This window comes from Drosophila albomicans, chromosome 3, assembly GCF_009650485.2.
Source record: "Drosophila albomicans strain 15112-1751.03 chromosome 3, ASM965048v2, whole genome shotgun sequence".
In the NCBI taxonomy this organism is placed as follows: domain Eukaryota; kingdom Metazoa; phylum Arthropoda; class Insecta; order Diptera; family Drosophilidae; genus Drosophila; species Drosophila albomicans.
This window is the reverse complement of record NC_047629.2, coordinates 52,538,299-52,554,460: the sequence shown is the minus strand read 5'-3', so window position 1 is coordinate 52,554,460 and position 16,162 is coordinate 52,538,299. Positions and strand designations below refer to the sequence as shown.

At 42.5% G+C, this 16,162-nt stretch overlaps 6 protein-coding genes across 8 annotated transcripts in view; 3 read left to right on the top strand and 3 right to left on the bottom strand.

The window, feature by feature from the left end:
• The window catches only part of LOC117569322 (uncharacterized), a 191,158-nt gene that overhangs the window by 41,066 nt on the left and 133,930 nt on the right, over positions 1-16,162 (top strand). The window lies entirely within an intron of this gene.
• On the bottom strand, positions 60-1,337 carry LOC117568916 (uncharacterized Golgi apparatus membrane protein-like protein CG5021). 2 transcript variants are annotated; one of them, XM_034249825.2, is made up of 4 exons: positions 1,181-1,337; positions 943-1,025; positions 648-882; positions 60-576 (listed from the first exon to the last, which is right to left on the bottom strand). In XM_034249825.2, the coding sequence occupies exons 1-4, from the start codon at positions 1,202-1,204 to the stop codon at positions 262-264; spliced, it is 657 nt and encodes a 218-aa protein (XP_034105716.1). In that variant the 5' UTR covers positions 1,205-1,337; the 3' UTR covers positions 60-261. The 2 variants fall into 2 exon arrangements, with proteins under 2 accessions (XP_034105716.1, XP_034105717.1); XM_034249826.2 differs by having other exon boundaries at positions 1,190-1,334.
• LOC117568913 (UDP-glucose 4-epimerase) lies at positions 1,450-4,078 on the top strand. Of its 2 annotated transcripts, none has more exons than XM_034249819.2 (5): positions 1,450-1,881; positions 1,963-2,050; positions 2,225-2,523; positions 2,831-3,121; positions 3,199-4,078. In XM_034249819.2, exons 3-5 carry the CDS (start codon positions 2,281-2,283, stop codon positions 3,718-3,720), a joined length of 1,056 nt encoding a protein of 351 aa, XP_034105710.1. In that variant the 5' UTR covers positions 1,450-1,881; positions 1,963-2,050; positions 2,225-2,280; the 3' UTR covers positions 3,721-4,078. The 2 variants fall into 2 exon arrangements, with proteins under 2 accessions (XP_034105710.1, XP_034105711.1); XM_034249820.2 differs by having other exon boundaries at positions 1,958-2,050.
• LOC117568917 (tax1-binding protein 3 homolog) lies at positions 4,169-6,096 on the bottom strand. Its single transcript, XM_034249827.2, has 3 exons — positions 5,928-6,096; positions 5,559-5,687; positions 4,169-5,364 (listed from the first exon to the last, which is right to left on the bottom strand). Exons 1-3 carry the CDS (start codon positions 5,979-5,981, stop codon positions 5,176-5,178), a joined length of 372 nt encoding a protein of 123 aa, XP_034105718.1. The 5' UTR covers positions 5,982-6,096; the 3' UTR covers positions 4,169-5,175.
• LOC117568915 (mediator of RNA polymerase II transcription subunit 30) lies at positions 6,180-7,296 on the bottom strand. The gene has a single exon (XM_034249821.2). It carries the CDS (start codon positions 7,228-7,230, stop codon positions 6,271-6,273), a length of 960 nt encoding a protein of 319 aa, XP_034105712.1. The 5' UTR covers positions 7,231-7,296; the 3' UTR covers positions 6,180-6,270.
• Positions 7,649-11,747, top strand: LOC117568910 (DNA repair protein Rev1). The gene is made up of 6 exons (XM_034249815.2): positions 7,649-7,768; positions 7,835-8,977; positions 9,369-9,565; positions 9,624-9,903; positions 9,964-10,387; positions 10,454-11,747. Exons 1-6 carry the CDS (start codon positions 7,733-7,735, stop codon positions 11,554-11,556), a joined length of 3,183 nt encoding a protein of 1,060 aa, XP_034105706.1. The 5' UTR covers positions 7,649-7,732; the 3' UTR covers positions 11,557-11,747.

Below are 16,162 nucleotides of genomic sequence, written 5' to 3'. Positions count from 1 at the left end.
TTGTATACTAAAGTTGATGAAATTTCATCTATCTTAATTTATGACAATTGAAACTACAGTTTACCAGTACATATGTATATTTTAAATCAATACAAAGCTGCGTAAATGTAAGAAAAGTTAATGCTAAATTAAGAATTACATATGATACAGATACACAGAGACATCGGCCACAGTTACATTATTAGCATAAGGACTAAATACTCTTTGGAATGCGCCGCTGATGCAGAAATAGTGTTGGCAAGTTGGCTGGGCATTCAATATTCACACAACTCCCGTTGGCCGGACATTGGTCGGTGGGGCGCCTGCACTGGGTTTGGTCATCATGTCAACGGCATTCTTGAAGAGTTGCGTCTTCACAAAATCTGTGGCGGCGCTATTCAAGTCCTTGCCTGCGCCATAGTTGCACTTGATATAACCGTAGAGATTGGCCGCATTCAGGGCTATGGCAATCATGACTAGCAGCAGCCATTTGAACTTGAGTCCAAAGAGTGCCATCAGAAAGAAGAGACCCCAGAACAGTGGGCATAGTATGAGTCCAAGCCAGAAAATACGCTGTTCATGTTTGTTGACACGACCCTGATGAGAAGACTACATTTGTAACATTTATCATATAGTTTAAATCATATGTAAACATTCGAGTGACTCACGTTCTTCGACTCGAACACCCAATGTGATTTGCCATCGTCATCGACGTAATTCCACCACCGTAATCCAACTAAAAGTCGGCCAGAGATATTCTTCACAGTCCAGAAATCGGCGGATAAAAAGAGCACAACGAAAACAAAACTGGTAATGAAGGAATCGCTGAACCAGCCGCAGAACATGTAAATCACAATGGATGCACCGCGAAAGAATAAATGAAAGAAGGTGACATAAGGGTGCCTAGCAATAGAAAATACTTGAGTTAAAGACACTTTATACTATCTCACAGGGTTTGCTTACGTGTATTTCTGACCAGCTTGGCTGGGATCACGCATGTCATCCTCCTCGCCAAAGGGTATCGTATCATCGTCCAATAATGGCACCTGTTTCAAACCATTTAAGCATATTAATAATGTGGCAGACTTGACGTCAATTCATTGCATGCAAACTATTTGTGTTAAACTTGCAACGTTGTTTTGATATTTGGTGACGGCAGCTTGCTGTGCGTTGTTTTTAGTAATACGTGTGGCATACATACATTTCTTACCGTTGCGGACGCCATGATTTATGTGCTGGCTGTGACTAACTATTTCACTAATGTACAAGTTGCTCGAATTGAAAAATAAATATTAATTTTAACACATATTTTCTTTGCTTGCTGCTTGCGTAGCTGTCTATCGCACTATCGCATATACGATATCGATAGCAGACACCCATTATGCATCGATTGTTGCAAGTGCGACGGTCTGGCAACACCAACATCATAATTGTTTACTTTTTTGCTGATAATAGCAAGCTGGAAGAGAGTAGCGAAGACAGCGGAAGAGCGCAGAAGAACTTGCCTAACTTTGCTTTGGTGGCAGAAATGAGAACAGTTGATAAGCATGCAACAAGGCAAAGTGAGTGCAGCAGCATCAGCTAGCGAGCAGTGATAAAACATAGCACTTAAACACAAATTGATAAGAGCCTCGCATACTTACATGCTGCATGTATGTATGCTTGATTGCGTGGAGCGGAGCGGAAACACAAGTTAAAAGCGTTGAGCACAACGACAGCAATCAGTTGCGAGCAAACTGCCCAGCCAAACAGACGTAGAAAATAACAACAAAAAATCGGCAAATGAATGAATGAACAAACACACAAAGTGCAAGAAACGAGTTACGTTAATAACACACTTAACTGAAGAAGCGCCCGCAGTAAGAGAAAGACAGACCGATAGAGAGAGAGCGAGAGAGAGAGGTCAGCGATCTTTTTAAGCTAATGACGAGACACCAGCTAAAAAAAGCGTGTGTATTAAAAACAATTCAATTTCAAGGGTAGACGACGACACCAACAACGGCTCATTCAGCAGATACGCGCAGTTGGACAGACAGTCAGCTAGATAGCCAAGTAATTATTGGTTACTGAGGTGAGTACACAACACATAAACACACACACACATTCGTAAATTTACACACACGTTGGCAAGCACCGTTAACAAGAATTCTTCCCGCTTGCACAAGTGTGGCGTGTGTGTGTGAAGCGAATTTTTGGTGACGTCAATTAGAATTTCGCTCGAGTTAACCCAATTTTCACTTTCCAGACCGTTTCCAAAACAGTATCAAGTCGAAGCTTGAGCAGAACACAATTCTTTTAACGATGGCACCACCCACTGTCTTGGTCACTGGCGGCGCCGGCTACATTGGCTCACACACCGTGCTGGAAATGTTAAACGCTGGCTACAATGTCATCTGTGTGGACAATCTATGCAATGCTTACAGCGGTGGCGCTGCCAAGTTACCGGAGGCGCTGAGCCGAGTCCAGGAGATAACCGGCAAGAAGGTCAACTTCTATCGCGTGGACATCACGGATCGCGAGCAAGTGCGCTCCGTCTTCCAGGAGGTAATCAAATCAATCAAGTGTCGTGGCCCAATTGGATATATATTTTCCACTGCGTGGCACATTTGTCACATCTTGCTTATCGGCATTGTTGGCGCTATCAGCAGCAAACAGCAACCAACAGCAGCAACTCGATTGTTTACTCAACTGTTCAACGTGACCTCAGTCACATAACTTGTTGTGCTGGCAATGCGACAAACACATCGACAACGTTGCACTCACAATAATCTCTACCGTTTTTTTTTATTTTTATTTTTATGATTGTTTACTAATCTTGAATGTGCCCTTGCACTTTTGTCATTTGCTGCAGCACAAAATCGACATGGTCGCTCACTTTGCCGCCTTGAAGGCTGTCGGAGAATCGTGTCGCATTCCCTTGCAATACTATCACAACAACATGACGGGCACCAATGTCCTGCTGGAGGCCATGGCCGACAATAATGTCTTCAAGTTTGTCTACAGCTCCAGTGCCACCGTCTATGGTGAGCCCAAGTTTCTGCCCGTCACCGAAGAGCATCCCACGGGCAATTGCACATCGCCGTACGGCAAGACCAAATATTTCACAGAGGAGATTCTCAAGGATCTGTGCAAGTCGGACAAGGTGAGTGTTAGACCCTTCACATTGAATGTGAAATGAAAAGCAAAGACTAAAACCACTAATCACTTCTCTTTTCTTAGCGTTGGGCTGTTGTCTCGCTGCGTTACTTCAATCCAGTTGGCGCACACATCAGCGGACGCATTGGCGAGGATCCCAACGGCGAGCCAAACAATCTGATGCCCTACATTGCCCAGGTGGCGGTCGGACGTCGTCCATGCCTCAGTGTTTATGGCAGTGATTTCCCCACAAAGGACGGAACTGGAGTGCGAGACTACATTCATATCGTGGACTTGGCCGAGGGTCATGTGAAGGCCTTGGACAAGTTGCGCAACATTGCAGAGACTGGTTTCTTTGCCTACAACTTGGGCAGTGGCTCCGGCTGCTCCGTGTTGGAACTGGTGCATGCCTTTGAGCGTGCCTCTGGCAAGAAGGTCAACTATCAGCTGGTCGATCGACGTGCTGGTGATGTGGCCACCTGCTTTGCGGACGCCCAACTGGCAGAACGTGCCTTGGGCTGGAAGGCAACGCGTGGCATTGACAAGATGTGTGAGGACACGTGGCGCTGGCAGAGTCAAAATCCCAACGGATATGCCAACAAATAATAGTCGCCTCTTTCTCCACTCTTTGGTGTCATCTTGCCCACCCCAAACTCCGTCTTCGTCTCCACCTCCCCCCACAACTTTATTCCTGCAAAAACTTTCTGCAAGTTCCTCTACCAAACTCCGAAATATCATATTATGTATTTAATTATTCTAATTAGCTAAATGCTTGCGTATGTAACTAGTTATGTAAATTTCTCAGCTCTTTGATTTTTTGTGTCAATTTGAAAGTGCAAAGTGTTACAAAATTAATTAATGTATTGTCGATATATATGTATGTATGTTATTGATAACTGTATGTGTATGTCAAAACCCAAAAAGTACTTTGTAATTAAAATGCAACAACAAGCTGCACTCGTCATCGAGTTGTGTCTTCAATTGGAATGCGGTCACAAGGTCAAGGTCGAATCGAGTCGATCAACAACCTACAAATGATCAGATGTAGTCGACTACGAGATACTCGGTAAATAGATGAACTTCCTCATTTATTATGCAATTGCAATAAAATATTCGAGACACATTCGTATTCATAAATTATAATGCAAGTTTGTTGACTTATAAATTATAGTCACGAACAATTTTATATAGATTTTTTCACCTTAAACAACAAAGAGGCAAACGTAAAACTTTGTCGGAATCACTTCTGAATTGTCAATTGTAAATTATATATTATTTGAAAACAATTCTCTGCTTTTCTAGAGGCAAACATTTATTCAATGCAATTTAACATTTAAAAACTGATTTTAAAATTACTTAAAAAAGTGTATTTATACATATTTATAAAAAAAAATAAACACATCTGCACAATTAACGGCATTTTATCACAATTATGTACTATTTAGTTTTCAACAACTTTGCGTTTTGTTTTTGGAATGCTGCTGATTGTAGATTGTATATAGGGCATGTATCTGCATCTGTATCTGTGTGTTTGTATCTGACAAGTGTATAAAAGTACAAAATTGTTTACAAAAGTCATGGGGAGCTGAATACACTGATTTGTAGTCTCTATATTTAATTGATTTTTGAGAATGTACAATGAGAAATCTTATTTATACACTTTGAAATGCTTCACTTTTTTGTGGTTTTTGTTCGGTTTGGCAATTTGAAGAGTATTTGTAATTTTTTTTTGTATAACAACCTAGAACTTGAACCAATTTCAAAGTAAATTATTCAATCTAACAAGAAGCTTTCACTACATACTACATTCACATATCTAATATTTCGGTTTCTTTTATCTTATGAGTGCGCGATATGCATAATGTTTTAGGGTAAAAAGTATTAGGTGTAAATGCTTATATAGTAAGTAAATAATCAGTATATATATATATTCGCAGAGTTGCCAAAAGCGCTGGTAGGAGATAGATCGATAGAGCGAAAGAGATCCTTAGTTATGTGTGGATACAGTTTATAGATAGTTGAGTTCTATACCGCATGAATGCTCCAGATTCGAATTATGAATTATGTGGATGTGACACCCTTGCGTGCCACAAGCATATTGAGTATGGGGTTTTTCCTGATGTAGCTCACAGCCTTTTTGTGGGTGACCATTGTAAAATCATAGCCATTGCATTGGAGTATCTTGTCGTGGATGCGAAGTCCAGCACGAGCAGCTGGACTGCCCTCATGCACCTCCGTCACATAGATGCCCTAGAGCAGAGAATATAAACATTAGGTTATGATCCATATCATTTAAAATCGATATAAACTGCTATGAAATTTTGAATCTTAATAATATTGATACCACCTTAATTAATTTCATTAATTTAAGCATATTTCGAGTGTAATCATTCCTAATCAATCGATCCAAGATAATGACACCCTAATACCAACGAACTACTCACGTAATCGGTGTAACCCTGCGGACTTTTCTTATAATCCTGATCGATGCCACCGCCAATTTTAAAGCCACACTTGAGTATCTCTCTGCCCTCCTGATCATAATCCTGCTCCTTGTGCAGCGTAATGGGAATCTAAAGAGCGATAGACAGAGAGAGAGAGAGCAATAAGAATATGAGTAACAAAAAATGGTAGCGTGAAAGTTTTGTTTATGCCCAATTTCTATGACTGTCGTCGACCCATTTTCACAAACACGACTCATTCACACACATACATTTAAGCATACACACCTACATATAGGCAGCCAACAGGAAGAACGCTAGCTGTTGCACCTGTGTTTGTGTGCGTGTGTGTTTGTGAAATTTACAACTTACGCTTAAACATTCCATTGCCGTGCCGGCCTGATGCTGAAATGCCATTTTCGCCATGATGTTGCTGTTTTATTTTTTTATTCAAATCTCTTTTCAATTAGAAAATACAAATCAGTTTTTCACTAGACGAAGAAATGAGAAAGATGCTTTTGCTGCCGTCCGCTTACAAACACAAACTGCTGGCTTGCTTCTGCTCTCTCACTCTCGCTCTCTTACTGCATCACAAATGCGAGCAGTGTTGTACAGCGCAGAAAAACCAGTGTATTTCGAGTGTTTTGCTCTTTTATTACAATTTACATAAATAAACAAGAGTTTGGAATTAATTGGAATCGATAAGCTTATAAATCTAAGAGCGTCGCATTGCGAGCATCGTATTAATTTCCCATATAATAATGCGTGTTCTATCAATTATTTCACGCAATTGTCGGTTTTTCAGCTTAACCGTTTCGATGAGTTCCTGATTCTCTTGCAGCACTTTGCGATATTCGTCGCATTGCGAAGGCTCAATGCGTGGATCGGGCTCATCACGATAGGGTATCAAGGTTTCGGCATTCATATAGTCCATGCCAGCATCATTGCACTTCTCATAGATGATACGCACACGCTTGAACAGCAATCGAATAGTGCGAAAGTATTCCTGCACCTTTTTCTCCGTGTTATTGTCCCGATGTGAGGTTGGTTGTATGTTCTTGAGGGCCGAGAAGACCTCTTGGAAGCGCGAAGCAATGTCCTGCACTGTCTCCTGGCCCAAGCGCGACAACTGGACAATGTTAATCTCCTTGTGTGGATTGGGCTGCGAAATTGCCATAATATTATTTCCACCACCGCCGACGCCGGCTGCACCTGTGACTGGATTGTGTTGTTGCTGCTGCTGCTGTTGTTGTTGTTGTTGCTGAACTAAGTTGGACTGTTGCTGTTGCACCATGCCTACGCCGCCGACGCCTACTCCTTGTGGTCCCATCATTTGTTGTTGCGGCATATTCGACATTGGCATCCCAACTCCACCTTGCATCATTTGCTGCTGTTGTTGCATTTGATGCTGCGGCGACATGCCCATGCCTTGCATGAGACCTGGTGGTCCACCTCCCACATTGGGATTCATTTGCATACCGCCCGGGCCACCTCCTGGTCCTCCGCCGGGGCCCATCATATTCATTTGGTGTTGCTGCTGTTGTTGTTGTGGTGACATATGCATGCCGGCTCCACCTTGCATGAAGCCGCTCATTGGCATCATGTTGGGGCCACCGCCTCCGCCTTGGCCTCCCTGTGGGCCTTGGTTCATTTGATTTTGTCCATATTTCCACATTTTACAAACTACAAATATTTATGAAATGCCGCAAGCACCAAAACAATATTACAAATGAGATTTACCAACACTGCACAAGCAGTACAGCGTGACCGCATGCAACATTTAGAAATATACATTATAAATATACCGACAATTCGATGTTTCAGCCACTCTTGAAAACATCGACTATTGTGGAAGAAACGATCGATGTTCTTGCTATTTTTATTTTTATATAAAAATTTAAGGATTAATTAATGAAGTTACTCATATAGTGCGATAATAAATGTTGTATACTCTTGCTTGATTAAAAAGAAGTTTTGATAAATTTGTGAAATCTCTATAGAAGTATAACCAGGGGGAGTTCTCAGCATATTTGAATTTTGGTTGGTCTATTCCATCGGCGCCAAAACGTTTATTTTCGAAGCACTGCTATGGTCACACCTCCACAAATAAATCAAGCTCTTTTAAGAAACGTCAAATAAATAGTTGGCGGAATAAGTGAAGATTAAGAATAAAAGCGATGGGTCGCGACGATGACAATGGATTTGGCGATTGGGTAAGTGGACCCTATATCTAACTCTTCAAGAGCAACGTAGTTATTCAATTGGTGTGTATTCTACAGGGCGGTTACTTTGAAGCCAAGAAATCCAAGCTCGAGGAACAATTTGCCGCCGCCAGCGATCCGTTTCGCAAGTCGAATATATTTGATGGAATTTCCATATTTGTCAACGGACGCACAAATCCATCAGCTGACGAGCTGAAGCGCATTATGATGGTGCACGGCGGCATCTTTCATCACTATGAACGTTCGCACACGAATTTCATCATTGCATCCAATTTGCCGGATGTGAAGGTGCGTAAAATGGACACCAGTAAGATTATAAGTGCCCAATGGGTTGTGGACTGTGTGAGTGAGTCACGTGTGCTCGACTATAAGCCATATCTACTGTATACCAATCAAAAGACGACACAGCCGCGAATTAACTTTTCCAAAGGCAAGAACAACAATTCCACTGCCACGGATATGGATATGGATGAGACTGAAAGGTTGTCTAAGGAATTGGGTGGCGTACTCAAGGAGCTGCAGCAGGCTGTAGCCACATCGCCCGACAAGAACACTACCAACATCAGCAACAACAACAGCATCACCAATATATCTGCTACCACAAATCCAGGACGTGCTCTCACTGCTGTCGATCCGGCATTCCTTGGTGAGTTCTATAAGAATTCGCGACTACATCACATTGCCACACTTGGTGCTGGCTTCAAACAATATGTCTGCGACTTGCGTCAGTCACATGCTAACAAATCCTTTGAGAAGCGTGAAGCGATGCGTTCGTTCCTGATGAAAAAGCCCAAGCCGCTGATGCCCACAACTGTCAAACGTCGTGTGATGCACATTGATATGGATTGTTTCTTCGTATCGGTGGGTTTGGTCAATCACCCAGAGTTGCGTGGCCTGCCCGTCGCGGTGACACACTCCAAGGGCGGCAGCGGAGCCAGCGATGTGCCAGTCCATCCGCAAGCCAATCGTCAGGTGGAGCAGGAACTGTTCGCCCAACGCTTTGAGCAGCATTTGCACAACAATGTGCTGGCGGACAAAGTACGCGGCGGTTTTGATAAGAAGATGTCGCTCTCAGAGATTGCATCCTGCAGTTATGAGGCTCGAGCTAAAGGCATTCGCAATGGCATGTTTGTGGGCCAAGCTCTGAAACTGTGTCCCGATCTCAAGACTATTCCATACGACTTTGAGCACTATCGTCAGGTGAGTGCTTTTAATCGATGTATCTAAATCCAGTTGCTCTTACTAATAATTGACAGACGGAAACGAAAAGAGAAGGAGAGAAAAATCCAGCCTTATTGCACGATTAACTTATGCAGAGTTTGTCGTATAATAAGGCTGGATAATGTGTCTATTCTGACAATCTTTAAATGCAAATGCAATAATGAAACGCTAATTTAATGAATCAAAATCCAGCCTTATTGTATGACAGACTTATTCAGAGTTAAATAGTGCAATAAGGCTGGATGCAAATGCAAAATAAAACGCTAATTAAATACATAAAAATTTGTAAATATAAATAATTCATATTTTACAAAATGAATCAATTCAATTGTAAGGATTTAGAAATCACTACAACATTAATGAATTGCAGGTCGCGTTCGCTTTGTACGATATTGTGGCAAGTTATACACTCAACATTGAGGCTGTTAGCTGTGACGAAATGTTTGTTGATCTCACAGATCTGCTACAGGACTTGCAGGTGGATGCCATGACCTTTGTATCCCTCTTGCGTCAAGAAGTGCGCGAAGCTACCAAATGTCCCTGCTCCGCCGGAGTTGGCGACAACAAGTGAGTACTTTAATTGTATTTAAATAGTAAACATCAAGTAACGTTTATTTTTTCCAAGATTAATGGCTCGTCTGGCCACCAAGGTGGCCAAACCAAATGGCCAGCATTTGCTGGAGACTGAAGATGCAGCCAATTATATGGCCTCTCTGGACATTGACGTGCTGCCCGGTGTGGGCAGCAGCACGACCTATAGACTCAACCAAGCGGGCATGAAGACATGTGGCGATGTGCAGCAAGCTTCGCTGGTGAGTCTAGAGATGCTGCTGGGCAAGAAGATGGCGCAAACACTGTATCAAAATTGTCGTGGCCTCGATCCGCGTCCCTTGATCTATGAGCAGGTGAGTCACTCGCTCAATTATCATTGAAGTTGTATAAAATTAATGTATGTTCACTTGTAGCAACGCAAATCTGTCTCAGCTGAGGTGAATTATGGCATACGCTTTACGAAAAACGAAGATCTGGAGACATTTCTACAGCAGCTGAGCGTAGAGGTTCATACTCGACTCACTGAGATTAAGCGCAAAGCCAAATCGATTACACTGAAGCTGATGGTGCGCGCTGCCGAGGCGCCCGTGGAAACCTCCAAGTTTATGGGTCACGGCGTCTGCGACAATCAGACAAAGTCTGTGCTGCTAAAGCAGAGCACCAATGATGTTCAGGTCATTACATCGAATGTGCTACGCATGATGAAGGAGTCGGGATATCCGCCGCATGAGCTGCGCGGCATTGGCATACATCTAAGCAAGTTGGACGATGTTGTCGAGTCGAAGAAGGAGAATGTCATCAAGAATATGTTTGTGAAAATGTCAGAAAAACAAAAGAGTAAGTACAAATTCAAAATTTTACGTTGAAACTTCAATTTTTTACTTTCTTGATTTCAATTTGTAGCTAAACCAGTAGATGTGTCCATAGCCAAGGTAAAGGAGCCGGAAGTTGAGATACCTAAGAATTCAGGAAAGGTCAATGTGCTTACCATGTTAATGACTGCGGCAGCAAATCGACAGCGCAAAGGCTTTGAGCAACTACCAACGGGAAACACACGCATATCCATGCGCAATGATTTGTTTGAGGAAAATATCGAGGAGGAGAAGAAACAACAACTTGACGACAGTCCAAAGAAGGCAATCGACTTGCAGTTTAAACCCGCAAGGACGTCAATGCAAGCAAAAATTGAGCAGTTCGATCCGGAAGTGTTGGCTCAACTGCCCGAGGATTTACGTCGCGAAATTCTCAGCTTTCCGGATGAGTATTTGCCATCAGCCAAAGTTAATACTGAACTGAGCAGTCACGTAAGCCGTCGAAAATCACCTTTAAAGACGCGACGAATGCGATCGATCAGTCGATCGCCTTCGCCTCAGGAGTTCCTCCCATCGACGCCTCCAAATTCGCCACCGTTGCCAGGATGGCGACGTTCGTTGTCCCCCAGCACAAGTCCTTTGAGTGTGAGCGATCTGCAGCCATCGACTTCGAAAGTGGCGCTTGAGCGGCAGCTGAAACGCGCCGCTTGTCGCTCCGATCAAATTGTGGTGGATTATGTGAAGAAATTGCCAAATCACATGCATCCCCAAATCCTGCAGTATTTGAAGAATACCAAAACAATTCCAGAAGGGATAATAGAGCCAGCTGAGCCGGCTGCCAAGGAAGTAGCCAAAGTAGCATCACCAACACAATTGGTGGGGCAGAACGACGGAGTTGATCCTGAATTCAAGAAAATGATAATCACCTGGGTGAAGACGGAGGATACGCCGCAGCCAGCGGATGTGAACTTGATGTTTATGAGCTTCTGCTATTTGGTGGATGACAACAAAATAGACGAAGTCTACGAGCTGATGAAGTTTCTGTGTCGTTTGATTAAATCGAAACGTGGCAACAACTGTCGCTGGCACATGGCCTACAATGAGATCGAGTCGAATGTGCAGGAAAAGGTTTACGAGGTACTCGATTATCACATCTACTTCACGGAGGTCATCGGCTGTTGCAAGTGCTCTTAAAAGGAAGAAACTGCAGAGCAGTTAATTGGAGATTAGTTGTAATCATTACGGAACGATGGTACAAATGTTTTTATTTAAGTTTTGCATGTTTTTAGTTTTTGTGTTTATGTTTGATTTGAAATACAACGAAGTTGTTGTGGCAATCGAAGCTCAGCGCTTGGCGCCATAAATTTATTTATAAATTGTGCAAAGAGCGCTAATTAATGTTGCAGCGGATGACGACGATCGGCGTTGATAACTTTATATCGAGAGAAGAAAAGGGCGGCGATGGATGGAGAACAGTGAACAGTGAACAGCGGCGGCGACTAAAGACAAATAGGACAGGCCAACACCTGGCGGAACTGGCAAGTCATAATTTGCACTTTAATGAAAGCGCTCACACACAGATTGAGACTGCGAGTCTGAGACTGTGAGACTTGAGAGAAAGAGAGAACAGGTAAAGTCACTGCAGTTAATCGCCGGCGACGTCGATTGCCGGGCTTGAAGCAGAGTCTCTGTGTGTAATTGATTCGCATGCCTCGCAAGTTGCAGCTTCTCATCCCTCCCCACTCCCCACTTGACAAACTATAACAATTACAGTGCCAGACACAGCAGCTGTTGCCTTTAGCTTTAGCTTTTAGCTCGCAATGGTAATTAAAAATAGTCAAGCTGCATTTCTGGTCTGCCGCATCCGGTCAACTATTCGAGACTAGTCTCGAATCTCAGCTCTCAACTTTGCAGCTCTGCCTTTTTTCCTCCTCACTTTTTGGATTTACATGAGCTGCGCTTTGTCTGATTTAATTATGTGAGCAAAAGGCGTCGTTGTTTCATAAATTTTATGCATCCTGTTGTTTGTTGCGCACAGTAGCTTCAACTTTTATGAAAACAGGAGCAGTTGTTGCTGCTAGTCGTCTGTCTGGTTTAACATAAATAACATACGAGTATATGATGAACTCGACCGGCAAGATGCAAATTGTTGTCAGGTTTTGATAGACTTGTTGGCATGATTTGTCAACGCTGGTCGCGATGCTTGCTGCTGAGTGTTGCATGCTCCACTGATGCGAGCTCTTTTAATTAGTCTTTTAGCTTAGCACTCCCTTAAGCATTTTGCCATGACATTGATAACATTTTTCTATACCCGGTAGGGTATATCTGGTCTGTCTGTCTGTCCGCCTAGTTAAAACCCATATCTCAGAGATTATAAGAAGTTGAAGACTGCCTTTGGTTGGAGTATACTTATTTATATTAAATGCAACTCAATTAATAGTATATAATTAGCATACTTATAATCACCATAATTTTACTCTATCCGTCTGTCTGTATGACCGCCACCCTAAATCTCGGAGATTATAGGAAGTTAAGGACCCCAAATATGTGGAGAATACTATTTTGTATTAAATGCAACCAAATTAATCTAATTGGTATAGATAATCAAAATATTTTATTAGAATCAGCATAAGTTCAGGTGATTTTGTGTTATCAGTCTGTGTCTCTCCGCCCATTTAAACTTCTAGATCTTAGGGACAAAAAATTCATAAGGACTCCAAATTTGTTGACAATTCTTTGTATCAAAAGCTACTAAATTTATTTTGGCGGCTCGATAAAATGGTTAATGTAATGTTAACGCCAAATACCATCATTTTGATATTGATAATCAGGATACTTTACTAGAATCATCATTAGTTAAATCGATTTGGCTTTATTCGTCTGTCTGTCTGTCCGCCCATTTAAAATCTAATTTCTCAGAGATTATAAAAACTAGAGCCACCATACTAGAGCGAGAATACTTCTTTTTATGAATTCCAACTAAATTGATCTAATTGATAGTGAAATTAATAGAATACTTTATTAGAATCAGCATCAGTCAAAGGGATTTCGCTTTATCCGTCTGCCTGTCTGTCCGCCGCATAAAACTCCAAGATTTCAGCGACTAAAAGAGCTTAAGACAACAAATTTGTTGACAATACTTTTTTTTGTTCAATGTAACTTAATTTCTTTATTATGAATAAAATCACAGTCTCTAACCGCTCCATAAAAAGTTAAATGTAATCTAAAACATAGAGATCATTTCAATATTGATAATTATAACATTTTATTCAAATAATAAAACAAAAACATTTACAAGTGAATGTGTTTAAAGAAAATATTGTTGGTCAATGTTGTTTTTTTTTAAACGTTAAATTAAAGAAGAATATAAGTTTTGATGGGGAAAAAGTATTCATATATATGTATTTATATTTTAAGTATGAATGATAAGCAATTGTTTGTGTATTCCCCTTAAATTGTCCACCCAGTATCTCTCAGTGAATCAGACACAGAACAGTAGCGTTCTTACATGTTGAGTTTTTGGGCCAAGTTGGCAAAGTTTCCCACGCTGTTGCAACTAACAGTAGCTGCTTAAAGCTGCGGGAAACTGTCAGCGTAATCAGACGTGGCACTCGCGACGACAAGATCACTGCCAAAGTCTTTGGGCTTGGGCAACATACGAACGAGTAAATATGCATAAGGCACAGCGACAACCACAAGCAGCAACAACAACAACAATGAGCAGCGGGATTTGATAATGCCTCGCTGACGTTGCTACCAAATAAGCCGAAGCAGCAACAACAACAACAGCAGCAACGACAACAACAGACGCTGCTTTGCCGCCAAAGTTTTTGGGGAGTTGCATCTAGTATGTATGTAAAACTTCTAGCCAATTAACTTGCGGCAGACGAGAGAGCAATGCGGTTGTGGTTGCTGCTGTTGCTGCTGTAGGAAAACCGCAACAACTGTTGCTGCTGCTGCTGTTGTTGTCGCTGCTGGTGCCTTATGATTAGAATCGTCGACAGCAGGCCGCCAAATGGGCACGCCAGCAACAACAGCCACAACAGCAACAACAACTAACCAAAGCTAATGAACCATGTTGCCGCTGATGAACCCGAGCTGATTAATGATGCCTGGATGGCGGATGGCTTGGATCCGAAAGGGAACTTGCATAAGTTGCATGCAACAGCAGCAGCAACTGGGATTGCAACTGCAATTGGGAGTATTTCGCTGGCTTTGCTCCCCGAGGGCAGCTAACAACTTAACTAGGCACGGATGGTGGGCTTTAGGTCGCAACTGGCAACAACAATTTTTGGCTGCAGCTGAAGAAGAAGAAGAAGCTGTGTGTGTGTGCAAAGCAGAGCCATTGGCCATGGGCAAAGAAACAAAAGAGACCTGGCGCACCTGAGAATGTTGATAGCCCCCATGGAGCTCACTCTCTCGCTCTCTCTCTGAAGTCCAAGTGCAAGTCGTTTTTTATGCCACTCAAGCGACAACAACGACGACGACGACAACAGCAACTAGGGTTAAAGTCAAAGTCGAGTTTGGAGTCTGCGCTCAGCTCGTTTGCGGAGCCCTTTATCACATGCGCACATCATTTACTTGGACGTGGACGCAGCGCGCGCACTTTAGCAATTGTTGGCTGTTGCTTTAAAGTGTTTGCGTCGTGACAAAATCAATGTTGCTGCCCCCAGACACAACAGCAACAAGCAGGCAGGCAGGCAAGCAGGCAACAGACGGCGCAGTCGAGACAGCCTGACAGGCTCTTGGACAGTGATTCATGGTTTATTAAGCGCATTATGCCGCAGGATACTTTGAAGTTGCAGCAGCAGCAGCAACAAAGGCAGGCAACAGCAACAGCAGTTGTTGCACGTGTTTGGTAGCCCTTAAAAATGTGGCAACTGTGGCCGCACATTGCCTTTGGCATTGGCAATGAACACTTGGCTTCCATTGCATTGTACCGTCCAGCAATTGATTACTTAACATGTTTTATGCGTACGGCAAGTTATGTGGCGACTGGCGCGTTAATTTGAGCCTGTTGCAGCCAGCAACTGTTGGCCTTGGCAACATCTCCTCTGCTTGCTTGCTGCTTGCTTTGTGGCAGTCAAACAAATTGCTGCGCGGCAGGCGCTGGGCCGTAAATCAGCGCACAAGTCAAAACACATCAACATCAGCATCGACAGCAGCAGCCAAAGTCGAACTCGAAGTCGAAGTCGCAGCAACATCGAAAGCAAAGCCATCAACAGCTTCCCAGGCTAGACAACAGCAACAACAACAACACTTGCCAGTGGGCGTGTCTAATGCGCCCCAAACGATAAGTCAGCTGCACACTTCAATTTTAACAGCTTTTTTGTTTTTTTTTCTTTTTTTTGTTGGTTTGGTCTACGAGGCGTATGCGCAACGTTTGCATGTGCAAATGGAATTAATTATGGCAAATGCATTTATATTTGTTTTTTTTTTATAACCAAATCGAAATCCACATCCGAAATCTGAGTGTGTGCATGAGAATGAGATGAATTGCCAGCAAAAGATGCAGGCGAGCGATAATAAACGCGCCGAAAACGCGCAGACACTTGATTTATGCAACAAACGTTTTGTGGCACATACTCTGTAGTGCAGTCTCGATGCGGCATGATTGCTATTTAAATCATAAAGTTAATAGGTTCTACATCAGCTTTAGATTGCTTACAAACACTTCATTTACTTAGCTTAGTAATAATTAATTGCTGCTTATTATGTGTTTAATTGTTTACTTCAACTTGAAGTTTATTCTTTGTAGCGAATTGTCTATCTAAAAATCAATCACAGCAAATTATTCTTA

Excerpts from the sequence above, each read along its gene's own strand:
- LOC117568916 (XM_034249825.2), bottom strand. The coding sequence starts at position 1,204 with ATGGCGTCCGCAACGGTAAGAAAT. Across the intron at positions 883-942 it reads CAAGCTGGTCAGAAATACAC|GCACCCTTATGTCACCTTCT; the intron begins GTAAGCAAACCC and ends TTCTATTGCTAG. Across the intron at positions 577-647 it reads GGGTGTTCGAGTCGAAGAAC|GGTCGTGTCAACAAACATGA; the intron begins GTGAGTCACTCG and ends TCTTCTCATCAG.
- LOC117568913 (XM_034249819.2), top strand. The coding sequence starts at position 2,281 with ATGGCACCACCCACTGTCTTGGTCACTGGCGGCGCCGGCTACATTGGC. Across the intron at positions 2,524-2,830 it reads TGCGCTCCGTCTTCCAGGAG|CACAAAATCGACATGGTCGC; the intron begins GTAATCAAATCA and ends CATTTGCTGCAG. Across the intron at positions 3,122-3,198 it reads ATCTGTGCAAGTCGGACAAG|CGTTGGGCTGTTGTCTCGCT; the intron begins GTGAGTGTTAGA and ends CTCTTTTCTTAG.
- LOC117568917 (XM_034249827.2), bottom strand. The coding sequence starts at position 5,981 with ATGGCGAAAATGGCATTTCAGCATCAGGCCGGCACGGCAATGGAATGT. Across the intron at positions 5,688-5,927 it reads CGGCAATGGAATGTTTAAGC|ATTCCCATTACGCTGCACAA; the intron begins GTAAGTTGTAAA and ends ATCGCTCTTTAG. Across the intron at positions 5,365-5,558 it reads CGCAGGGTTACACCGATTAC|GGCATCTATGTGACGGAGGT; the intron begins GTGAGTAGTTCG and ends TCTCTGCTCTAG.
- LOC117568915 (XM_034249821.2), bottom strand. The coding sequence starts at position 7,230 with ATGTGGAAATATGGACAAAATCAAATGAACCAAGGCCCACAGGGAGGC.
- LOC117568910 (XM_034249815.2), top strand. The coding sequence starts at position 7,733 with ATGGGTCGCGACGATGACAATGGATTTGGCGATTGG. Across the intron at positions 7,769-7,834 it reads ACAATGGATTTGGCGATTGG|GGCGGTTACTTTGAAGCCAA; the intron begins GTAAGTGGACCC and ends TGTATTCTACAG. Across the intron at positions 9,904-9,963 it reads GTCCCTTGATCTATGAGCAG|CAACGCAAATCTGTCTCAGC; the intron begins GTGAGTCACTCG and ends GTTCACTTGTAG.